Source organism: Monodon monoceros, unplaced genomic scaffold, assembly GCF_005190385.1.
Source record: "Monodon monoceros isolate NGI ecotype Baffin Bay Population unplaced genomic scaffold, NGI_Narwhal_1 Super_Scaffold_1, whole genome shotgun sequence".
NCBI classification, from domain to species: Eukaryota; Metazoa; Chordata; class Mammalia; order Artiodactyla; family Monodontidae; genus Monodon; species Monodon monoceros.
In genome coordinates, this window is record NW_021703765.1 from 57,922,448 (window position 1) to 57,948,824 (window position 26,377).

At 41.6% G+C, this 26,377-nt stretch overlaps 1 protein-coding gene across 2 annotated transcripts in view; it reads left to right on the top strand.

Moving 5' to 3' along the window:
• The first annotated feature begins 8,981 nt into the window (after nt 1-8,981).
• VAPA (VAMP associated protein A) overlaps nt 8,982-26,377 on the top strand; it is a 39,059-nt gene continuing 21,663 nt past the window's right edge. For both annotated transcript variants that reach the window (XM_029226731.1, XM_029226724.1), the window contains exon 1: nt 8,982-9,274. In XM_029226731.1, the coding sequence (XP_029082564.1) occupies nt 9,196-9,274 (79 nt within the window). In that variant the 5' untranslated portion in view covers nt 8,982-9,195. The remainder of the gene's footprint in view (nt 9,275-26,377) is intronic.

Consider the following 26,377-nt stretch of genomic DNA (forward strand, 5'->3'; position numbering starts at 1 on the left):
AGTATTCCATTGTATATATGTACCACATCTTCTTTATCCATTCGGAAAGATGACCTATAAGTGTTCATTAACACATTCATTGGAAGGCAAACAAGGCTATAGGAAAATAGGAGATTGCAAGGTGGTGTTCGAACAGAAGGCATTTCTGGGACTCCACCCTGGATGGGTGAAAGGGTACGTGCGGGAACAGAGGAGCAGTTAGCCGAGGGGAGCTGCCCCAATAAAAAGCCACGTTCCTGTGCTCAGTTCAGAATCCACTGGTGGAAGAGATGGCTAAGTCCCCAGGAGGAAGGAAAGAAACACTGTGCGATTCCCTCAGGACTGCCCAGAGGGACCTCTGGCCATTGACTCAGGTCACTATACGATGGGGAGAAGGAGGTACCCAGACTTTCCTAGGGCTGTTGGGCCAGTCTCAGCTGACATGGATACCGGAGATCTGAAATGCCACCTGTGTGTGCCCCTCAGCCTTTCCTCACCTCAGAGTCCTGGCTTAAGGGTGCCTTACAGTCGGCCCCTTATGGCCACACATCCACCTGGCAGTCATTTTCCTGGGCCATGAGTGTGTAACTGTCATCTCATGGTTTCATAAAAGAGAATGTACAATCAGGGACAAAGCATCATTTACTACAGTGCTAACATGCAGTAATTTATATGTAAATATAAATTCTGGAATTCATGTACTCATTTCCACGATTACTAGGTCATCTGGGCAGGCACAGTCTAATTTCACCTTAATGTATTTCTTCTGAAACTGAACCAAACTAGTAAGATGCATGAGTGATAAACCACACATTATCCAGGCTGTACTTTATATAGAACTATAGAAACTTAAAGGACGAGCCATTCACATTAAAATCCATAGCTCGCATCTGAATTGTGGTTTCATTTCCATTCTTTAGCTTGACAGTTCTTCAAAATTCATGATTCTCCTGATCTTCAGCCAGATTAAAAATAGGAATAAGTATATCTATCCTGTTGCCACGTGTTCGTTTTATTTGTCTGAGCTTGTCAAATCACCTGGGCCAGGACAAAGCGGAAGAAGCAGCCTGGCTGACGGCTCAGCCTGCTTGCTGAATCTCGCTTGTCCTGAAGGTGAAACCGGCCAGAGCAGGGGATGGATGCTGCAGTGGAGCCTGGATGTGTGTGTCACGTGTCTTTGCCAGCAGGCTCCAGCCCTGGGGGTCAGTCACGTAAAGGGAGGTGGGGGGAAGTAAATAGCGTGTGAAAAAGATAAGCCATGCGTGTGTGTTTTCAAGGGTTCCAGTAGTTGTTTTTTTTTTTTTCCAGTAGTTTTTTAAAATCACATCTGTAAGGAAGTAAAATCTTGTGAACCACTGAGGCTAGGATAAATTAAATTCCTCAGAGCCTTTTTAAAAAAATTGAAATATAGTTGATTTACAATGTTGTGTTAATTTCTGCTGTACAGCAAAGTGATTCAGTTATACATAAATATGCATTCTTTTTTGAAATATTCTTTTCCATTTTGGTATATCATAGAATATTGAATATAGCTCCCTGTGCTATAGAGTAGGATCTTGTTTATCCATTCTATATATAATAGTTTGCATCTGTCTCAGAGCCTTTTAATTCCAAAGAGATCCTCCATCTGAGGAAGCAGCTCAGTGAGTTTCCATGATATAGCCATGTAATTGCATTGGACTAAAATTAAATCTACATACTTGGCTTCAACTGCTAATAAACCTATAACAAATAGACAATGGCTAGAGCCATGGTACCAAGTAAAATGCTAAGGACATTTACAGTGTTGGATGCTTCCTCTATCACGTTGTGCTATGAACTTGGTGTACATGTTTCATGGTACAAACTCTCCAGGTGAGTGAGTCCGTGGGGGTCAGTGGGGTCTGGCCATACCTCCACACTGACTTGAATGAACCGTGACTCTAGGGTCCCCACCCACCTTGCAGCTGCTCTGGTTGTGGTGAGTGAACACATCACATCCATGTTTAGAATGAACTTTTCAGGTTCCTGATTGGTGACTGCTCAGGCCCCGCTAGGCTGGGTTTGTACTTAATCCTGGGGTCACCCAGCCTTCATTCGGGCTATAGGCATAAACCACTCTTTGAGGACTACAGGTCCTTATTTATATCTGCATTAAAAGGTGACCCCCCCCAAACGCATTCATATTCCTATTTTTTAATCTCATGACTAGGAACTTAATATGCTGATGAGATATAGTCCAGACTTAGGCAACAGCACAAAGTTCAACAGAACTGAAGAGAATTCCTTTGGGAGTAATTCTTTGCCAGATTGTTCTATTGAGTCTCCAGTGGTGACAGTTCAATTTTTTTTGATTTATTATTTTCTTTAGATAAAGTTATGATTCTAGTTATCCCAAGCTATATAACCTCTAAAAAGGGAGCCAGAAATGGACATTCATGCCTGCCTAAGAATGAGCAATTATGAAGTTAATAACAGCAATGTTGACATTTACTGGGCATTACGAGTGCCAGGTATTGTGCTCAACCATTTACAAGTATCACCTCATTTAATTTTCACAACCCTGGGAGGTAACTCGTTGTATTATCCCCTTAGAAGTGAAAGGCCAGGAATTGAACCCAGATTGGAGTGAGCCTAAGCTCAGATCCCCAATATTGTTTAAAATGGCCAGGAAAAGTGAGGTAAAAAAGAGCCCTTGAGACAGCAGACAACCAGAACACTGTTACAGATGGAAATGATTAACCATGTGTGCTACACAAAACCAGTGCTTTTATTCTTTTATTTTATTGGGGTAAAATATGCCTAACATGAAAATTACCATTTTAACCATTTTTAAGTGCACAGTTCAGCAGCATTAAGTACATTCACATTGCTGTACCACCGTCACCATCATCACCTTCAGAACTTCTTCACCTTCTCAAATGAAACCCTGCACCCATTAAACACTAACTCCCCCTCCCCCTCCCCCAGCCCCTGGCCACCACCATCCTACTCTGTCTCTATGAATTTGACTACTTTAGGTCCCTCATATATTACAGTAAATGGAATCATACAGTATTTGCTTTTTTTTTTTTTTTTTTCTTTTTTGGCCACACGGCTTGTGGGATCTTAGTTTCCCGACCAGGGATTGAACCCCGGCCCTCGGCAGTGAAAGCACCGAGTCCTAACCACTGGACTGCCAGGGATTCCCAAGAATCATACAGTATTTGTTCTTTTGTGTCTGGCCTCTTTCACTTAGCATAATGTCTTCAAGATTCGTTTGCATTGTAGCATGTGTTAGAATTTCCTTTTCAAAGCTGAGTAATATTCTGTTGTATGTGTATACCATATTTTGCTTATCCATGCTTCCAACTTTTTTGTTCTTAAGAAAAAACAAAAATGCTTTAGGAAAATAAATTAAACGTTCTAGTAGAAAATCTTAGAAAGGTGAGTGTGTGTGTGTGTGTTTACCTGGCCATAAAAAAATGCCATGATCTTGAAGTGGTCAGATATATTTGAAGCACTTCCTAGCTCTCCCAGAGTTAATTATTTTCAGCTCCTACTCGTAACGCACGTCACGCATTGGATGATGCTTGCTTAAGTCCATTTAGACCATCAACCTCTTCAGTACTGAAATCAAGTATCGGTTTCCTTTGTGTCTGCCCGAGCCTGTGCGATAGAGCACTTTGTCCCAAACATGACATCAAGTAACAATTGGAATAAATGAATACAAAGAAACCAAGGCTCATTATTTTCAGAAAACCCTAGAAAACTCTCTTTTGTTGATGAAGTATCTCATTAAGAAGATAACATTTGGTTGTGGATTTAAATGTCCAACAACTTATATAAACGTATGGCTGATATTTCAAAGGTGATATCAAATTGTGGGATCTATCATACAACAATCATTTAGTAAAAGCTTACTATTTGCCGAGCACCATGCTGAACACTTTGTACTCATAAGCAATATTAAATAGAAGTTGGACTGTTGCCATTTTATAGACAAGGTCATGAGTTTAATTGCATAACAGGGCAAAAAGCGATGAAGCCTGGCTTCCAGTCTGCTGATGAACAAATTTGTGCTCTCCGCCCAGTGTCTACTCCAGGTTTTGATAGGTTCAGAGACTAGAAGGGGTCAGATAAGGTCAGATGTGGATTTATTGCTCATAGGCATCCTTAGATTTCTTCTTGGTTGGTTTCCTTTAGGAATAACTGTATTTGTGGGAGAAAACACATCATTAACTGCAAAGAATCTGGTGCTTTACAGGTGCTCTGATCTTTGTAATCTAGAGAAAGAAAATGGAATAAGCAGGAGGAGAAGGTGCATTCAATGAACAAGGATGGATTTAGGAAAGTGTACCATTTTTGAGACCAAAACTATTGACCCAAACAATCCAAGAATACTTATACACGCCCCTCCTTCAGTTGCTGGTGTGAAGAGCGTCTAGCACTTGGTGAGGCTACAGGAGATGGACACTCTCATAAGTTCCTGGTGGAAGTGGGAACGGCTGCAACCCTTTGGACAAAATGTGTGCAATATATATCGAAATAGGAAATAGCCTTGATGTAGTGGTCCCACCACTGGGCATCTCCCTGCAGAAATAAAAGCATCCTATGATAAGGATGCGTGTATAAGGACGTTTATTGCAGTGCTGTTTGTTGTGATAAAAGTCTAGATCAATTTACACGTTCATCAATAAGGGGACAAATGGTACCATAGTAGGGTAATCTAATCTACGGATTCAGCTATTAAAAGACTGAGTTAGATCTTTGCCAATTGACCTGATATCCATAATATACTGTCAGGTGAATAAAGCAACTGCATATGGTTTTACATATTTTACAAGAATTCTTATGAAAAAACGCAAAAGCCAAACAGCTATGTTTTCGTAAGTATGGATAAAGTTGAGTAGTGGTACACAACCCAGGCAGTTAGCATTGGTCACTCCAAGTGGAGTGAAAATTGGGAGGTATAGGAGGAAACTTTATTCATATGCCTTTGGGTTGTGTCACTTGTTACAATAATCACACATTGCTTTTACAGAATAACAGATTGAGAAAACATTCTTCAAATGATTTTTCATAAACAAAGATTATTCCTCTTATAGTTTTAACTGCTTTACATAGTCACACTAAGAAAAAGTTCCAGGATAAGTTTTTTTCTAACTCTTCTTCCAGCCTTGATTTTATCTGGTGAAGCTTCCACCTACCTGCTCTTGGAATCTCTATTTCTCAGGGAAGTCTGACAAATACGCTACAACAAGCACCCCCATCGTACCACACTTCCATGAGCACTGCATCCCTGTGATGCTTCCCGACCTCCTGCATGTTTCAGATGGTTGTCACTCTCTACCAATCTATGTGTTTTAGAAAGAGCCCATGGTGTGCAGTGACTGTGTTTCGTTCCCGTTGTAGCCCCAGCGTCCCCCTTTTACTCCGTGGGGTGGATGGCTTCCCGTCCTCACCTTACAGGACCGCTGAGCAGATTGCTACACCACTGACCTCCTTCTTGGTCCGCTCCTGGCTTCCCTGACGCCTCCCTCTCTGCAGCCCTCTATTATCACAGGCAGGAAGCAACGCAACAGGGGGAATTAGGTGCTTACACGGTCTGGGGAGGGGAGGAGGGACGGGCTTTCCAGGAATGACTCCCAGGGCCAGACCGAGCCGCTCCACAGGGCAGCTGCTCCCTCCCATGCTGCACGCCCTACCTCTGACCCAGGGATCTGGAAGCTGCACTCAAGCAGGAGCCGCTGCTCCTGCTGACCCTGAAACAACTTACCGCCTCTGGATACAGGAAGTTAGTGACTGGGTGCTGGAACGCTGCTGCAGAAAGCTTCCAGGTTCCCGGCTGCCTCGGCAGAAAACAGACAGGGGAAGAAAGCCGGCCTCCGTCTCACTTTTAAATGTCCCAGGAGTGTAACTCACTGGTCGAACTTATTCCAAGAACAGAATCCTACTTGCAAAGGAGCTATTTCACGTTTGTCTCTCTTGCTTGGATGTAAGCCTATAAGGGCAGAGACCATATTTACTGGCTCACCACTGAATCACCCATCACATGCCGGGCACAGCAATCATTTAACATTTAACAACGATAAGGTAACAGTGCTGGAACGAGGGACTATTCTAAGCTCTTCGTGTGTATTAACTCATTTAATTCTCACAACAAACCTCGGTTGTAGGTTTCGTTATCTTTCCCAATTTACAAATGTAGAACAGGCACAGAGAGGTGAAGTAAGTTGCTATGACCACATAGCAGAAAATGGTGCTTGAACCCAGATAACTCTGTATCCTTCTGCCTGAATGTCTGCTGAAGGTACGCTCATTTAAATGTTTACTGAGTTGAATGACACAGAGGATTGATCATAAACAAATTCATAATTATAGACCACCTCTAGAGTAAAGGTTAACATATTTAACCATGGAGAAGAAGGTAGCTGTACTTTGTTACCATTTGTACTGGAGATTGGTGGGTTTTTAAAATTATTATTCTTGCGAAACGCATAAGAGATAATCTGTGCAAAGGTGAATATTATTCATGATTCAAGTAGGCTGAAGTAATATTCAAGGACTTCATACCTCTTAGACTCATGAAAACTTGGGAGTTAGAGAGTATATGCTTGAGTATATTTTTTGCTAATAACTTATTAAGGGATCTTTACGTAGCCACATTAATCAATGTAAAAAAAGCAATGAACATTGGGCTGCTGTTTCTCCATTCCAAACAATAGATGTCAATTACATTTAAAATTGTTGCCTTAATGACTTTTGGGTGTCATTTTTCGTGGCTTTGGGAAGAGCAAAAATGCACAGAGTAGAAAATTGTGCAACTTCCCTCCCCCACCTTCCTCCCCCCTCTATTTACTGACATAAGATGCTCTCACCTGTGTTTTCATTTCCATATTTAACAACAAAAGTAACACTTGCTAACTGTTATAAGGTTGTCCTGAGTAGCTGTGTTGTTTGTAAAGTTCTTGGAACTGTTATAAAAAAGGTATTAATACCAAAGCACAAACCACTTAAATAGTGCACTATTGAATGAGGGTATGCTGTGCTCTAAAATAGTAATAGGCGAATTATTCCAAAGAAGTTTCATGTATTCTTAGACCACCGGATCTGTAGATTCTTATACGTTTAGACTCTATGCCATTTTTGAAGCGATACTGTAAAGAGAAAAAGTGAAATGGGCAGAGGTTTCTGAATTATATAGATGTGGAAACTGGAATACATCCAATTTCGGCTTCCTCCTGAACTCACGGTGAACACGCCAACATTGCCCCGCAGGGAAGAGGCTGGCAAAGCCCTCAGCATGCTAGGCCCGCTAACTGGGGCTCCCAGTTAGCTTGCTGGGAAGACAAGCGTCCATCTAGCCGTGGAGGAGTGGAGGAGCCAGTCCAGCCAGGCTAACTTGCCCATGGATAGGAGTTCTTAGGCAAGTAAAAAAAAAAAAAAAAAAAAAAAGGAGTTTGTGACAGCTTTATGGTTGTCTGTTCACGACTAAACATATGTGGGAGCAAATCCCTTGAAGGGATTGTCAACCTCAGCTTTGTTTTTCAACCTTAAGGCCTCTTTTGGTAAACATAGAATTTGTGTATTCTTTAATGAGAACTGAAATTTTAGGATAATTTTGTGAATAAAAGGAACTCAAAGGAGACGTAAATTTAGAATAAGCTTTTCAAACTATGTAATAACCTCTCCCATCCTCCGAGGTCTTCCATTGCTCTCCTTTGGCACAGTCTGGTACGAACGCTAGGTTGGCTGTTTGGAGAGCTATTCGCAGCTGGGGTCCGATGGCTGGACTGCTGTGAGAACGTAGACTTTGTGCCCGTGCCTAGGCCATGGTTCCATTTGTCTCATTTGTTTTCTAGACCCACTGGGCTGCTCCTTCATGGCACCAGCATCAATTTGTCCTTTGTTTCGTGGTGCTTCCTAGGGATTTGAATTTGAGCAGCACTGTAACGGTTTATTTACGGCACATTCATTTTTTTCACGTTCTTGTCCCCTATTACCCTGGCAATCCGTTAAAGATTGGTCAGCAACTTTGCTGTTTGGATTTTTCTCCTTCGACTCAGTTTACTACAGGCTACCGTAAATGCTGCAGCTGGAATTCGTTGCCAACATGTGAACGCGACACTGTTTTGGTCTGGGCTTATCATTATCAATCAAAACTAAGAACAGATACGGTAACAAACGTTGTAGATTTTGACTTTTATTTCCAGTTTGATAACGTGTGCCTCGTCAGATCCCCAACTACGCGTCTGCTTCTTAAAGGAGGCGTGTTTCCTCTTCGGCTTTTGCATTACTGGAGACAATTCAGGAAGGAGGAGAGCTTGGACTGGAGAGCCACAGAATTTAGTTCTACCGACGGAGGGATGGGTAGAATTAGGGAGCACGCTGACAGATCCACGCATGTTTTCCACAAGGCATCTTCTATATTTCTAATCAGGTGAACCTCGGGTCAGTCTCCAGAAGCTGTTTTTCTTTTTTAGCGCAAAAGAGACACCCGCTGGGAACCAAAACGAGTGTTGGCGCGCCCCACCCCCGTCGACCCTTCTCCTTCCCGCCCGCTCACAGCCGGCACTACAACTCCCAGCAAGCACCGCGCAGCACCACAGGGGACCAGCTCCGGCGGAGGCCCCGCCCCGCGCGGAGCATGCTGGGAGTTGTAGTCAAACAAAAGCCTAACCGCTCCCCCTTCTGCTATTAGGCATTCCCGCTTGGGAGATGGTATTTCGCTGCCGTAGCGGGTTCTCCAGTCTCGCAACCCTAACTACGGCTAAACGGGACCGAGGATTGCGCCTTTTCGCCCTGCCGTGCGCGCCGCATCCGTGCCCCAGAGCTGAGCTCCATCCCGTCGACACCCGCTCCCTTGACAGCTGGGTTGGGCTCGGAGCGCGGCGGGCCGGGGGTGCGCAGGCGCAGCAGCCGGCCGCGCGGGGCGGTATGGAGGGCGGGCCGGGCGCGAGGCCTCACAGCGGCCGGGGCGCGCACGTAGGCACGCAGAGGCGTCACGTGGGGCGCCGAGGATCGCAGTGCGCGTGGCCGCCGCGGCTGGTGTGGGGTTGAGTCAGTTGTGAGACCCGGAGCTGCGGAGGGGCGGGCGGCCCAGCGAGCCGGCGACAGAGCGGCGGGCGTGGGGTTCGGGAGCTGAGCGCTGGCCCCGCGTCAAGTCGGGCCGAGCCGCGCCGCAGCCGCCGCCGCCGCCCCCCGCCCGCAGCCAGCGACCCGCCGCGGGCGCGCCCCCGCTCTGCGCTGTCTCCAATGGCGTCCGCCTCCGGGGCCATGGCGAAGCATGAGCAGATTCTGGTCCTCGACCCGCCCACAGACCTCAAGTTTAAAGGTGGGCAGGGGCGGCCGGCGGGAGGGGGGACGGGCGGGCGGGAGGTGGCGGCCGCGCCCGGTGGGCCCCCTCCCCCGCCGCCCGCGCTCGGCCCCGCCCGCGGGGGTGCGCGCTCCCTTGCCTCCTCCCGCCCGGCGCGCCCGCCGCCATCTTGCGGCGCGCGGCCGCCTCGCTGCGGCGGCGGCCTTGTCCTTGGCCCGCGGGCCGGGGCGGGGTCCGGACGTGGGCGGCGGGGCGGGTGGGGGTGTGTGTGTGGGGGGGGGGGGCGGGCGGCCGGGCGCGGGCCGGGCTCTGCGTCAGCGGGGACGGGCGGCCGGACGACCTCCGCACTGGGCGACACCTGCGCCGGGGCGACACCTGCACGTGGACTCCGGGGGCTGCTGGGCCCGAGGGAGCGCTTCGGGCGGGTTTCTCCTGGGGATGCTGAGGGCGTGCGGGGAGCCTGCGGGGAAGCGGGGTCCGTCCCAGCTCCCGTCACGGGGAGACCGAATCCGCTTGTGCAGGAGTCCGCATCTTGTCGTTAATTCAGGGACTGTGCCGAGCACGGAGCCTGTGAGATGTGTGGCCGCTCTAGTGCTTAAATCAAATCCTTCGTTGTAGTCCAAGGTTGAGTCCGAAAGGAAAACAGATTGTTTTCCATAGGAAACGCTTTAAATAGGTTTAGGAGTTTAAAAATGTTGTATTCCGACGTTATGAGAGGAGTTTTGTATAAAGCCTTCATTTTGGAAGCTCTAGTGCGTTTCCGAATTTCTTTGAATGGAAATGTCAGTGAGCTGCTTGTTAGGTAAAGATTTGGTTTTAAGACAACCCCATGAAATATTAATATTTTGAGAGGCGCTTAGTGCATTTTATTGTAGCAAGTTTATGTGCGCGGCATGATTTTACATAGTTTTAGGCGAAAGGAAAAAAAACTTTTGGGGAATCATGAATATAATGATTTAGATAATACCTAACTCAAATAGCTATTATCTTAGGGTGGAGGAATTTAATGTAAACCTTTATGGTGTGTGGTTTTTCCGAGAATTTTAGTATTTTGCTTTTATTTTTTGGGAGGCTGAGTTTACAGAGGAAGTTTCCTCTTCTGGTTAACCTGTTTATGTTGCCATAAGGGACTGGGATGCCGTTAAAACTAGTTTTAGGTCAGGAAATGTTCGCAGAGTTTGATGCTTTCTGCTTAGAGAAGTTATTGTAATGTTTCCATAGTAAGACACTAGTAATAGCGAAGAGGCAAGTTACAAAAACAACCAAAAACCCTACACAGTGACTTGCCAAATAGTTAACTCATTTCAGGTATTGAAGATTTACTAGCTATGATGATAGAACAGGTTCTTGTGTTATGGATGAAAGTAGTTCACAGGGCCTATTAAAGTTTGGACACAAGTTGACTTAAAAAAAAAAAAAGTTTCACTGGAAATTTTATAGGGACACACATTCACTTGGGCCATTTACTTAGCAAACACTAGTGAAAGCTTTGTGCCCGGACTTTCTTGGTGGTCTAGTGGTTAAAACTTCACCTTCTAGCGCAGGGGGTGCGGGTTCAATCTCTGGTCGGGGAGCTAGGTTTCCACATGCCTCACTGCCAAAAACCCAAAAACATAAAACAGAAGCAATATTGTAAGAAATTCAATAAAGACTTAAAAAAAATCTTAAAAAAAAAGATTTGTGTCATCTCTATATTTGATTAGGAGTATTCAACAATGAGTAATTTATTCAGCAGGTATCAGCTTACATTTGGGGATTCAGTGCTAAGCAAGGTGGAGGAAAGGTCCACAGTTAGTTTGGTTTAATGGAGTAAGCATACAATTAATAACAGTAAAATGTGCTAGGTTTTATCTCAGCCCTTGAAGAACTCCTAGATGGAAAAGACATATAGATGCTGTAACAGAGGCAAAACAAGTATGAGGAAAGAAGCCCCTTCTTCCTTCCTCCCCACTTGCTTTAGGAAGCAGCTTGCTTTCAAGTGGGGAAGGGGGAGGGCTGGTCAAGGGAATGGTTTGCTCCTTTACTGATGTGAGAGAAGGTTGGCTTGTACTTAAATACCCAGTGGGTTGCTGTGTGCTTCCGTTTAAAAGTGGGGTAATGGGGAGGATTGGGAAAGAGGAGGGGTAGGATGAATTGGGAGGTGACATTTGGTGTCATTTGAACTTCTTAATAAAAGTTATTCTTTTAGTCAAAGGTAAATAGATTGCTCTGATGGAAAGCTGTCTGTATTCCGAAGAGCAGTTCAACACTAAGTGAGGAGACTCAGTTAGAATCAACAATCTCTTTATGCTTCATTTGATGGTGGTATAAAAAGTCATTTAACTCTACTGTGAATTACCCGTAATTTTCAGTTTAAGTAAAAGTCTATTAAAGGATAGTTTTGCAAAATGTCACCTGCTGGTAGGTTTATTTGAATTAGTTTGACTTTACATTTGATTAAGATGGTTTCTCCAAGAGTGAGTCATTTAATCATTCTGAGATTGGGTGGTGAATTTTTCTCTTATATGCATAACAAAGTCATCTTGATATGAATTATCATCACTTTGCACAATTGTGGAGAAGCAGATAGCAGTTTAATAGATTTTCCACATACCTCTATTTTATTGACGTTTATTGTTTTATACAATTGTTTATATGAAAATACTTTTATTATGATGTCATGAATTCTAAAGTAGTTCTTTTGTTGCATTAGTAACAAAAAAGAGGTAGATATTTTCAAATTCTATTTTTAAGCCCTGGCAGTAATTTGACCTAGAATTCAGATTTGAAATTTGGTATTACATGTGAGAGACTTTTTTGGGGGGGTCCTTAAAATGTTTATTTACTATTATAAAATTTCTTCCTTTGTATTATACAACATTTTTATTTTTCCAACCTGTTAGTAATTCTAGAGGAGAGTTTGGAGAAGAAAGTTTAGAAAATGCTAAAATAAATTGTGAATGTATTCTTCCTCTTAATGATCAGAGAAAGAGGAAAATAGACCAAAACCACTGTATTGAAGGTGGCCCATAACAGTAACATCAGTAAAGAAAACTAAGCTCTCTGAGTGACGAGGAACCTGCAGTGTGTCAGCCAAAGCATCTTTGAATAGCAGCACATCACGATGAAGAGGCCTGAGTGAGGATGGGGAATACTCCTCTTGGTGGGTATTTGGCACATTTTTACGTATTTCAGATGACTCCTGTTTTACAGTGGCTACATCAAATCCCTGGGGTGATTCCGGCCCCCCCTCACCCCCCCAAATAGGACATGGTTGTCTTATTACTCCATTCCTTAATAGTTTTCAACGAGCTCTCCACTGCCCACCAGATAAAAGCCTAACTCTTAGTGTGACATACAAGCCCTTCCGTGATGTGCTGTCTCCTCTTGTTACACCTGTTCGTCGGCACACGTCCACACTTTCTTCTCTGAGAAAGAAAAACCCTTCTCATATTTAAGCTTATTTGTTCTGCTGTTTTTGCTGGTTAAGGTAAAAGTCTTTCATGACCCAGACCATGTTCCATCAGATATTTTCTTGGTCATGTTTTCAACCACTGGCTTCTTCCTTTAAACATAAAAATGCACTTCAGTCTTTCATTTTAAAAACAAATAAGCCAACAAAATACTTCCTTGACTCCCAACCCCTTGTGGTACTTGTCCTTCCTGTGCTTCATTTCCTTTGCAGTCAGACTTCTTGGAAAAGTAGTTCACATTCCCAGTCTCCCTGTTCCTCTCCTCCTGTCCACTGTCCTCACAGCTTCCTGATTGCTACTGCAGTGACCACTGCCACTTTCTCTCTCCCTTGACCTCTCTTTGGCACTTGCCATTATTGACAGTTCGTCTTTTTAAACACTCGATCCATTTGACTTCTGTGATACAGTTGTCTTCTAGTTTTCTTCTTTGCTCTTTACTGTCTCATTTGTGACCTTTTTCTTAAATGCTCATGTTTCTGAGATTCTGACTTGGTTTCAACTTTATCTCACTCTGAACTTCCCTTGTTCAGGCTTCCTTGTTTCAAGGGCCTCTCTTTCCCCTGCTTGCTCTCTTTTTGCACACATTGGTACACTCCCAAATCTGTGTTGAATTCAGACTTAAAATCACCTTTGGAATACATACTAATTACTTATTGACATCTGGATTTGAATGTTGCTCAGACATCTCAAACTCCGCATATCCCAAACTGGTTTTTTACATTGATGTTAAGTGGGAGAACGGTACAGGTGTGGAGGTAGTGGAGTGATGTCATATTTGTAGTTAAGGAAACACACTTGTGGTAGCAATATGGAGTAATATGGGAGGGAGAGATGAATTAGGCAGCTGCTGTCCACGCAAGAGGTGACCGCTTGTGGGGTGGTGTTGGAGATGCAAAAAGTGCAAGTCCGTAAAGCTGGTGAGACCCGGCGGTCTCTTAGGTGTGTGCACTGGGATAGTGTGTCTTGAAGGCTCTGATTTCTGGCTTACACACCTGGAGAGAGGGGACAACAAGCACTGGCTGTCTTGTGAGAACGGGTGCGTTTTACCCAGGGGGAGTGGGGGAAGAAGGTCCTGATCTCCTTGGACAGGTTAGCTACATTTAGGGCCTTTCAGGGTTGTCATGAGGAGGTGAATTGTAGGCCTTTGGCGGTATGGGCGTGTTACTCAGGAGTGCTCTGGGCTTGGCTAATTTCTTTGCTTCAGGTGACTCTCTTTCCCTTACTGGTCAGCAGCTGGTCTCCTTTTCTCTAGCATCCCCTCCCTCCGGCCTGTCATCTACACGCATGCTAGAAAGAACTACCCTTTGAAAGATGCACACCTGATACCGTTGCTCCCTGGGTTGAAGAACCTGCACCATTTTCCCATTATGCACTTGACAAAGCTCCACATCCACCGCCTGCCTCTTCATTTCTCTTCTGCCGTAGCTTTGGTTATATGAAACCATCTCCCCAGACGCTCTCAGCTGTTGCAAGCCTCTCCAGGTGCTCTTTTCAGAGTGTTGTCCTCCCTCCTGTCAGGCAGGCTTTCTCCACTTCAAGAGCCCCTTCCTCTTGTGCTGTCTTTGATCTTCCCAGGCCACTTGGTCACTGCCTTCTTCATGCCACTGTCCGAGCTTGTGCTTGTCTGCAGTTACAGCACTCACCATTGTGTAGTATTTATGTTTACGTACTTTTCTCTCACAATCTGTACTGTAAAGTACTTGAGGATATGCTCATTTATTTTTATGTCCATAATAACAAGATCTGGCATGGGATGATTGTCCAGTGAGTGTTGATTGCACTAATAAGATTCAGATGATTTCTCCTGTAATTCTTATGTTTTCTGTCTTGGATCTCTTTTCAGTAGGGTTTTTCATCTGCCTTTTCAGGTACTTGTGTTTTCAGAGTTTTGTAGTTCCAGAAAAGGGTATTTTGTTAAGAGCTGACTAACAGTAGATACATTGTTCATTCTTTATGCTTCACCTTTTTCATTTGTTAAGTGAGAAGTGGGACTGGGTGATTTCTTGGGTGGTGGTCCGCCTGTCAGGGTTTGTGAACGTATATGACAGTTGAGTGCAAAAGGAAGACACAAGTTTTCCCTGCAAAAGGAAAACACAGTTTTTCTCTTTACATATGTAAAGAATTGGGAGACCTTGGTTGAGTTAAGTTCTGCAAAGTTTGGTATTTTGTGATTGTTAGTGTTGGTAATTTTGTTGTTGGTTTACTGTACTAGTTACCTGTTAGATTTCCTTTAAGTAAGACCTTCCTTAACCATGCAGAGATGGTCTGTGAAGAGAATTTGTTAGCAAGGACCCTTTTATTTTCTCAGAGGCTCTTCCTGACTCTCTTTTTCTTGTTGCTTTTCTATCTTGATTGGCCGACCCTTCAAAGAACTGTTTTTCAGAGGAGATAGTGGTTAATATAGGATGGATCCTACTTTCCTTCATAAAAAGTTGGTTTAAAAGAAAATTACATGTTTGCCAGTTTATTAAACTTTACAGACCACAAAATGTAATATTATTTTGTATAACTACTAAAGAAAAATTCTTGTTAAAAAAAGAATTAAATGCAAGAGGGGGTTATTTTTGAAAATGCTTGTTTCCTGGGTTTATTATAACTGAAAAGTGACTCAAATTAATCTGTTTAAAATTTCTTATGAAAACTTTCAAACATTTATAAAAACCTCTATACACTTAAAAAAAAAAACCAAAAAAACCCCTCTATACACTTAACGAAACCTCTATACTCTTAAATTTAATAATTTCATATATACTTAAATTTAGTGATTATTAGTATTTTACTGTGTTTTTTTGGGGGGCAGGGTTACTACAGTATTTTAAACAAATTCTGGCTGTTAACATCTCAAGCCTAAATACTTGAGCTTGCATTTCTGATAAAAAAAGGGTAATTTTATTTGCAGAATCATGACACCATTGTCACTTAATAAAATCAAAAATAATTCTTCAATAATCTGATATTTCGTCTATTGAAATCTTCCCAATTACAGTCCTGGTTTTTAGTTGGTTTGTTCAGTCTGTGCATTGCATGTGGCTGTTGTACCCAGGTCATCTTAATCTTAACAGTGCCTCCACCACTTCCTTTTTATTATGCCATTTACTTGTTGAAAAGACCAGGTCGTTGTCCAGTGGAATGTCCCGTATTGATATTTCTGGTATGTAGTTCCTGTAAATTTGGAGTTGGATTAAAGGGCTTGAAGATTCAGGTTTCAGTATTTTTTTGGTAAAAATACTGCATAGATAGAATTGTGTCGCATCAGGTGTGGATAACGTCTGGTTGTCCAACTTCTAGTGATGTTAAGTTCATTGGTGATGACCGCCTTATCCCTCCCGTGAAAAGTTGCATAAGTATGAGTGCATTTATGGTAATATGTGTGAGGGAAAAGATCAGAAAGAAAATAACGTTAGCAGTCATTAGCTCTACTTTAGGATGCTTTTGTTTTTATGTTTTTACTTTTCTGTGTTTTCCAAGATTTCTGCAATGAACATTCAGTGCTTTTAATGGTAAGAGAAAAAAATTATTTTGTTATTAGACTCAGTACTTTGAGAGATTATATCAAAAGTTTCATTTGTCCTGCCTGTAATACTTTGTTATATTTTTTATTAATAACTTAAGCCTTTTATACAGGTCGAAGTCTTTTTTTTTAAATAATAAAACAGTTATATCAGGTCAATAGAAAACAAGTCTGTAACTATACCGTAGCAGTTCAGAAATCAAGGCATATAAAGACAAGTAGAAAATCATGTTTGTTTGAAAGCAAATCTAATTTATAACTAACTGTACATATATCTGTTTTCATTGGGCTCTTACAGTTAGGATCAATTGGTGGTCTCTTGTGAGAGCGTGGTAGATTAGTTTGGGGTATTTATTTCTCAGAGAATGGGCCCTGCCCATAGACTGTATTAGAGGCAAGTAGGTCTGAGCAGCGTGTAAGTTCACAGGATCCCTCTTCGTCCAGACAGTGCTGAGGGTTCAGTGGTGGGCACCTCGCTGGCCAGCCAATATATACATACTGATGATTAGCTAGTCACAGTGTGGAAGCCTCCTCTTTAAACACGATGGGTTTTAGACTTTTAAGGTCGCAGAGACTTGGAGACAGTGGCTGATTTGGGCCATGTCAAGCAGAAGTAGCCAGTTGAGAGAGAACAGGGAGAGGAAAGCAGGCAAGAGAGGTCTTGTGGTTCCAGTATCAGTTTCTCTTGAATGCAGCCTTCTGTGAGGCCAGCTGTACCTCATGTCCTGTGTCATTGAGATTGCTTTCATCTTTATAATCAATGCTTAAGTATGATTTTATTCTTCATAATAAAATGCCTTGCTTAAATAGAATTAGACTTCAACATTTATGAGACTGTGTTCAACTTTATGACTGTGACACCTTTCACTTTATAAAAATAACCTCAACTAATGTCTTAAATTTTTATAAATACCATTTTTGATGCCGTGTCATTAATATACCATAGTTTTTTTAAAAATTTATTTGTTTTTTGCGGTACGTGGGCCTCTCACTGTTGTGGCCTCTCCTGCCGCGGAGCACAGGCTCCGGACGCGCAGGCCCAGCGGCCATGGCTCACGGGCCCAGCCGTTCCGTGGCACGTGGGATCCTCCTGGACCGGGGCACGAACCCGCGTCCCCTGCATTGGCAGGCAGACTCTCAGCCACTGCGCCACCAGGGAAGCCCTAAAATTTATTTTTTAAAAAAAATTTTATTTTATTTTTGGCTGCATTGGGTCTTCATTGCTGCGCACGGGCTTTCTCTAGTTGTGGCAAGCAGGGGCTACTCTTTGTTGCGGTGCGGGGGCTTCTCATTGCGGTGGCTTCTCTTTGTTGTGGAGCATGGGCCCTAGGCACGTGGGCTGCAGTGGTTGTGGCACGTGGACTCAGTAGTTGTGACTTGCGGGTTCTAGAGCCACAGGCTCAGTAGTTGTGGCGCAGAGGCTTAGTTCTGTGGCATGTGAGATCTTCCCAGACCAGGGATCGAACCCGTGTCCCCTGCATTGACAGATGGATTCTTAACCACTGTGCCACCAGGGAAGTCCCAATATGCCATAGTTTGCTTAGCTACTTTTCTCTGGCATTTGGGGAGTTCTCTAGGATAGTTACCTTGAACATTTGGTACTGTTTTCAAAATTCAGGTTTAAATGAATGAGATGTTTAGTTACTTATGGTTAAGTTTTTAAAGGATGTGATTGGATTCAGTGGCCATTTTTAAAAATAGTTATGTTAAAGAATTGTTAATATGAGAGAGCTTTTAAAGTACTAGTTTGTAATATAAATTGACAGATTTCTTATGGGCCTACATTTTGACAGCCTTTTATTTTGTAGCTGTATACTTCCATATATATCTACTCATCCATATATATTTACACGTGTGTGTGTATATATATATACATACATATTTTTATTTTGGTACTTGGATAATCTGACATGAATTGGAGTGACTGCTATACCTTTAAAGGTATAGAGCACCTTTGCATCATGGAGTGTGTTTTCTTTCTCTATGAACAGATTTTACTTTTATAGCTTATAGGGGAAGATGAATCCCTTGGTTTTGTTTTCTAAGTACTGTTCCTACTGCCAAAAATCTCAGTAACAGCATCTTCAAAAGATAGCTTTTTCTGCATCTTTTCAGTCCCCACCCCTCCACTTTAAAAATAAAAGATTTTCTGAACAAATTAAGGTAATATGAATTCACATTTAAAAGTCCCTTCTGATTATAAAATCAATGCTTAATGTAGAAATTTGAAAAAGCATAGAACAGTATAAAGCAAATAAAAATTACTCAGTCCTACCACCAATAAATAACCAGTTTCTTTAAAAAAAAAAAAAATTATTTATTTATTTTGGCTGCGCCAGGTCTTAGTTGCGGCATACAGACTTCTTAGTTGTGGCATGTGAACTCTTAGTTGCGGCATGCATGCAGGGTCTAGTTCCCTGACCAGCGGTCAAACCCAGGTCCCCCTGCATTGGGAGCACAGAGTCTTACCCACTGGACCACCAGGGAAGTCCCTAAATAATCACTGTTAACAGTTGATTATTTTTTCTGTGTATGACTCTTTTATATCCTGTATTTTTTAGTTAATACTATTGTGATAATTTTCCCATGTTATAAGTATTTTGCTTATAATCTAACAGGAACTTTAGATCTGTAAATGGTGTTAAAAACATTTATTTCAGGTTCTCCCGAAGATATCCATTTCTCTTTTATTCTTTCCCATCCTGCCTACCTAGATTTTAAAAAGTAAACTCTTCAGATATGGAACACTTACTTCTGTTTTAACAAAGGTGTTAATTTAAGCATATTTAATGTTTAATCCTGAGTGCAAGCATGAAAAAATTTTTTTGTGTGTACATCTTATTTTTCTCTAGAAAGTTACACAGTGGAAGGACATAAGACATATAAAAATATTACAAATCAAAATGTTTCATTTCTGTGTGAAGACAGTGTTGTTTATACTCTCCCACTTGTTTTCAGGACTGTGTCACAAAGATTGTTTAGGTCAGAGTGAGCAGTCTGTGCATCAAAAGGTCAGAAAAAGTACTTCTAAAATGTTTAGTAGCTTTATACAAAATGTCAGTGAGGCTGTGATCATCTAGGATTGAATTACCGGCCATGTTACCATGGAGTAGTAGGTGTTTTCTAGTTAAGGCAGTAAGTAAAGTTGTTTATAAATGTCACATACTTTGAGGGCTGAGAGGAGTCTTAGAGATGGTTTTGTGTACTGAGCTAGAGTGGAGGGTTAGACTGGGCTGGAGAAGTGACATGATTTGCTCAAGGTCAGTCACCTTGTTGATGGTGTTAGATTGTGAGCCTCTAACTCAGCACACTGCATTATGCTTTTTTTTTTTTTAACATCTTTATTGAGGTATAATTGCTTTACAATGGTGTGTTAGTTTCTGCTTTACATTATGCTTTTTACGAAAGTCAGTACCTACACCATCAATAGCAGATCCCCCCCGCGCCCCGCCCCCCCCCCGCCCCGTCCCCCTCCCCCCTGCCCCGTCCCCCTCCCCCACAGGAAGGTGATGGATGAGTATTTAACTTTGTGCTCAGAACACTGCTGCATTAACTGAAAGTGTTGAAAAAGAAAGAAAAGACATGGTTCCTGCCTGTTGGTTACTTTTAACTATAACGTTAAGCCCCTGGAGTGGGAAAACTTTTTTTTTTTTCTTTTTTTAATGATGACACACTACTATGTTAAGTGGATTTTGGACATTTTTTTCATGATACATTTTGAAATTCTTTGTTGATTATGTAATGTGGATAAACAAGGGCAGTGAAGCAGTTTAAGAAATCAAAGCTTTCCTTAAATAGTAGAAGGTTTAAATAAAATAGGCAAGTTTGGCTTTTGTATTAATCTCAGGGTCCATACTTTTGTAAGGTTAATGAAAGCTTATAAAAAGATATGTTTAGTGCTTTAATAAGTAAACCATCTTGAATAGAAATGACTCATTTTGTTTCCCGGAAAGTGGTCTTCTGTTTATTTTTACATTAATGTTTGTACAATAATATTTATTCAGTACCTACTATGCCAGGGATTGTCCAGTTGGGGATACAGCTGCAAATAGAACAGAGACCCAGTCTTCATGGAGCTTACATTTGCTCAAGTCTGAGATTTCAGTGGGTTTGGGGAAAAAATACAGTAAATAAATTAAGGAAACTTCATCTTTAAAATTTGTAATGAAGATGTTTTAGGGCTTTCTTTGATGTAAAACATAAAAACTGTTTTCTTGGTGTTTGATACTTGTTTCCAGAAATATTCATCCTGTGGAACCAAGGGAAATACAATAAAATATCCAATAAAAATCTTTTTCTTATATTACTGATTTGATTACAGTTTCATGCTTTAACACTGCAGAAATCCGCCTGGAATGGCTTATGAATTAGGAAATAAATATAGCTTAGGTATTTGCATAAAATACATAGAGAATTTATGAGAGTTCAGGCTCTGAAGGCAGACCTGACTTCCCACCTCCATGGCTTTGTGCTTGTCTGACCTTGGACACGTATTCTAACTTCTGACTCAGAGTTGACTCATCTGTAAAATGAGGGTAAGTAATAAAAGTATCAGCCTCATAGGCTTGTTATTAGGGTTAGTGACATAATTCACGCAAAGTTCTTGATACATGGTGAGTGTCCAGTAAAGGCTAGATTGTAAAAACTTCTGTTATCACTATTTTTACTCTTACTACTGCTGCCATGCTACTATTACTGTGGGAGTTCTTAGTAGATATTCTGTATACTGTACAGCATATAATTCAGATGTGTGATTAACTTAACGTAGCAAGACATATTCAGCAACATAACCCTTTGTTACTGGAAAACTTTAATCAGCGATGCAGCCGTTAATTTGCTAACACCTGTGGAAACATTGAAGTAGTCATCACTGACTTCACTACAGCTACATTATTTATATATTTGAGCTGAGCATCCAGCCTGCCTCATTAGGATTTTTACCTGTTCTGTTTCAGTACAGATAGGATGGAGGAGTGAAAATGTCATGCTGGGGTAAATGATTTATGAATACCTAGAGTCATAGCAGAACGTACATACTTCTGATTTTTTTTTTTTTTTTTGCGGTACGTGGGCCTCTCACTGTTGTGGCCCCTCCTGTTGCGGAGCACAGGCTCTGGACGTGCAGGCTCAGCGGCCATGGCTCACCGGCCCAGCCGCTCCGCGGCATGTGGGATCCTCCCGGACCGGGGCACGAACCCGCGTCCCCTGCATCGGCAGGCAGACTCTCAACTACTGCGCCACCTGGGAAGCCCTACTTCTGATATTTTTTGTTGTTATTGCATGTTGACTAAGAACAATCCATGTGATTGCTTAGCCATACTCAGGTTAAGGCCAGTGTGAATTACTCCAGTTCATTCAGGGATGAGCTGGTTTCTTCTCAGGGAGCTTATAGTTAGTGGGTGATTTAAGACATACACGAATAATGAAGTGAGATGTGCAGGGAGAGAGGTAGGGACACTGTGCTATGGTAGTTGTATGGTCACCCTTGTTTCTCCTCAGAGATGCATGCTTTGGTTCATTGCACTTTCTGCTGTTATCCCCCCGAGGTCACTAACTCAGTCTGTACCCCATAGCCAAGAACTCAGAGCTTGTCCAGAACTGGAGAGTCTGAAAGGTGAGCCTGCTTCAGTGTTAAAGGTGCTGTAGAAGACATGGGACTCCTGGGTTTAGAGACAAAGGGTGTTATTCTCAGGGCACTGCAGGCAGCAACTTCATAGTTGTGTTGGTTTCCTTTGCCCCTCAGATTCCATGGGGGCAACACAAAGGGGTTCAGTGCATGTGGGTGCTGCCCACGTGGTGGGTTTGTGTCATAGCTGAGTAACCTTGAGTCTAGGGCCTCTGAACCTTTTGTGATGGGCTGCACAGAAACCTGCCTGACCTTTTTCCAGAGGAGGACCTGAGCATTATCACACTGGACAGTAAACAAACCTGCCCTCTCCTCACGAGGGAGATGCTAACAGTCAGATGCAAGACTGTTCACTATGTAGTAGATCCTTGAAAAGACAGTCTGTATGAAAGCCTCCAGGGCCTCCACTGGCAAAAGGTGCAGAAATGCTAGAGACCCATGGAGACTTGTCTCCCAACAGACCTCCGGGTTGCTGGTCTAAATGATGCTACGGAGTTCATGAGTTAACATTGGTGCACATAGCCTATTTATTCTTGAGCTGCATCCCAGAGGCCTTTTCTATTTCTGAAATGCTCCATGCTATATTCAGGACCACTTATCCTGAAATAAAATTTGATTCTCTTCTTAGTAAGCAGATACTGTTGAACTCAAGCTGATATACATGCTGAGGTGTTTAGGAGTCTTCAGTTACTTTGGAATGCATCAAAATAAGATGGATGGATGGCCAGAGATGGCTAGGTAGATTGAAAGTAAGTAACAGCAAAGTGTTAATTGTAGAGTCTAGGTTATGGGTGTATAATCATAATTGTTCACTGTTCAGTTTCTTTGAAGTTTTTCAAAATGCTGGGGGAAAAGCCAAGTGCTCTCCCCTTATTTTCCCCAAGTCAGTTTTCTTTGCAACTTAACAAAGCCTGGCATTTCAAGAAAACTTTAACGGCAGTTTACATCAAAATAGGTATATATGATAACCATTTAAGAAACTGTTTAGTCGGAGTGGTTCTACTTTTAGCTGTTTTTAGCTTAATTGTGTTCCTTTTAAGAGTGGGAGGTTTGGGGAACTATTTAAAAGGAAATCATTGCTCTAAATTTTTTTTTAATTTATTTATTTTTGGCTGCGTTGGGTCTTCGTTGCTGTGCGCTTTCTCTAGTTGCGGCAAACGGGGGCTACTCTTCGCTGCGGTGCGTGGGCTTCTCATTATGGTGGCTTCTCTTGTTGCAGAGCGCGGGCTCTAGGCCTGCGGGTTTCAGTAGTTTGGCACGCAGGCTCACTAGCTGTGGCTCGCGGGCTCTAGAGCGCAGGCTCGGTAGTTGTGGCGCACAGGCTTAGTTGCCCTGCGGCATGTGGGATCTTCTTGGACCAGGGCTCGAACCTGTGTCCCCTGCATTGGCAGGTGGATTCTTAACCACTTCGCCACCAGGGAAGTCCTGCTCTAAATTTTAGGTATACAGTGTTTCATGCCGGAAATATATATTTAGGTAAAGGAGTCAGGCTAGTCTCACTTAGGACATACTTCTGGGTGAGCTGCCCTAAACTTTTCCTACATTTTTGAAGTTCCAAGTTTTTTCCAAACTTTTTAATACAGGGACCGTATTTATGTATGTTACATTTCCATCTGTTAGAATTTGGGACTGAGAATAGGACTTTGGCTTACTGGGAATGATAATGTAGTAGAGCTAGGATAGAATACTTAGTGACAGGAAGTGGCGTGGGAGATTGAAGGAGGGCAGCCTGTGTAATTAAAAGGTGGAGTTTTAAAATTTAATTTTGTTTTTTCAGTAAAAGAGTTCAAGTAAATGTTATCTGTATTGTGTGGAATTTTGTTTTATATGGTATATTTTTACATATAAACAGTGAAATTTCATCTGTGAAGTAGGAAGTATCAGGTGGTACCTGTGGTTGGTGAGTAGTTTACAATCAAGTAATCATAAAATGGACTGTTGTAGTGATTGTTTCTAAGTGATAAACTAAGCATTTATATTGGGCAAATGGCAGGATTTTCTTCAATTACAGGGATTAAGTTTTAGAAATCCTCAAAATGTGAGTATTTATTTCCTATATAAGTTGCTTCGAATGTTTCACTTTTTCATCAAAACACTGCTTTTCACTTTTCTTTCAGTTTTTTTTTTTTTTAAGCTTACATCAAGGGTCAGCTTTTCTTAAAAACAAAAACCTTTACTGTTTTTCGTAAAAGAAAAATATGTCCAGTTTAAAGAATTATCAAGAAGTTAGTAGCTCTGCAGTCACTGCTCAGGTTCAGAAATAGAACTTGTGTGTTGCAAAGCTCTCCTAGTACTTTCTCCCTGCAAAGTTAACTCCTGTTTTTTATGGTAACCATTTACTTGTTTTTCTTAATGGTTTAAACATCTAAGCATTGCAGGAGATGTTAGTAAAGCAGGAGATTATTGATATAATGCAGTGGTTTTTAACCTTATTTGACACGATATCCCATTTTGATATTTTATATTTTGTAATGCCCATTTTTCCATCCTGAAGTGAAATTCATATATAAAATTACATACACAGTTAAAATTTTTTAATATAATGCCCTAACTGTAACATAAAGGAGAAGAAAGTGAATTTGTGATGAAATATGCATTTCAGTGTGTAAATGTTTGGGCATGACTATAGTAGAAGACTAATGAATTAGCCAGATCCCTGTAACCTACTTAAATAAATGAGTTTGGATTTAAGGGAGGTTAAGGGAGGAGTTATCTGATAGAGGGTTTTCTCTAACATTTTGAAATAAGGGCAAGAGAATATTTATGCATGTGGGTAGAATCATGTGAGTGTGTCACCCATACATGTGTGCTGACTGGACCAGATGTTTGTAGGAATTTAAGTGTCCTGAGTGACATTGCTGTTGGTAGAATAATTTTCTGTAATGGTGAACTCACCTTTCAGAGTTTTAGGGAAAGAGAAAAAAGTTTCTTGTTTTACACAATAGATGTATTTCTGGGAAAGAGGTTTTTTTTTTTTTTTTAACCAGTGTGGATTTCTGGAGGGGTATGTGAAGATCTGGTGGGATGGGGGCCTAATACTGTGCTTGATTGCATGGATCTACCCCGATGTTGTGAAATGTCTAACATCCTGTTCCTCTCTAACCCCCCCCCCCCACAACAGTAGCACCACCCAGTCCTAATGTCAGACAGAAGTACCTGACAGTGGCAGTATTACCCTGGATTTAGGCTTGTGTTGTAGCAGATAAATTACATAACTTTTCCTCTATTTTTGAGGGCCTGTAAGGGTAGATTCTATCAGGTCTGTTTAACCTGCAGACTCCAGGAATCCACGATACACCCCCACCCCAGATCGCCCCATCTCACCTTCACCCTCCAGAAAAACCCAAGGTAAAATTGTTGTGAATATTTGCCTGTGTATGTTTTTCTGGGTTAGTATATAGTTTTCATGAGATTCTTAAAGAGTTTCTGTGACCCACAAAGGTGGAACAGATGTTTCTGCCTAAGACCTCTTCAAGCTCTTAAATCTGGTTATTATGCTAGTGGTCATTAGTACTTGCTGATTTTGCATCTTAACCAGGAAAATGAGCTCAGACTCTGAACTGGCTGCTGGGAGCAACCCTTACTGTGAGAGGCTTGGTTAGAGGGACACAGTGGAGTAGAAAATCTCAAATTCATTTGTTAGGTGGCTTTATTGTAGGTAATTTTACATTTTACTGATAAGGTTAACATATTCAGTAAAGAATTTGGCTTTTGAATTGGTGGAATTTTTTTCTTTTGACATATTATCTTCATCTTTAGGTAGTTTGCATTTTTATATCTAGAAAGACCACAATCTATTATTTAAGATTTATAATCCCTTTTGGGCAATATAAAATGTAAGTACTGTTTCAGAATTCATATGTTGATGAAAATTGACACATCGTCATTTTGAAAGTCAGTTTAAAAAATCAGTTATTTTACCTTGTTTTGGATAGTTGGTACTTTCCTCTAAAATTGGGGAAATTTAAAAAATTGAATTTAAAATTACGAATTGAAACTTACGTAATTGTTATAAAAATATAGGATTTTTCAAAATTAAAATTTTGTAAAATGTTTCCTTTGTTATTTTACTAAGAAACTTTAAAAAATAAATTTATACTTAATGCTAATGTTAAAATCCTAGTCGAAATAGTCACATAAAAATGTACACATTCGCAGTTATCTGTAGTAATTTATGGATTTTCAGAATGTTAAGAAATGGAATCTATGTCTTTAAAACTCGTAGTTTTAATAGTTTAAAATGTGTCTTTAGCCAATGATTTTGTGGATTCACGCAGCAAAATGGACAGATTGGAGCTTTCCCCTTCACTCCCCCGGGCCAGTGTATGGTGGGGTAATTAGCTGCTAGCCAAAAAATGCAAGCAATTGGGATTGAAGAAGCAGCAAAGGATGTAAAATAATATATAATGCAGTGATTAACTTGACCATATAATTCAAGCAAGCTGTCCAAAAGATTGTAGTTCTTATATATATTGTATACATATATTTTAAAAATGTGTACTTGTTGATTTAAATGCCTATTTCACATTAGA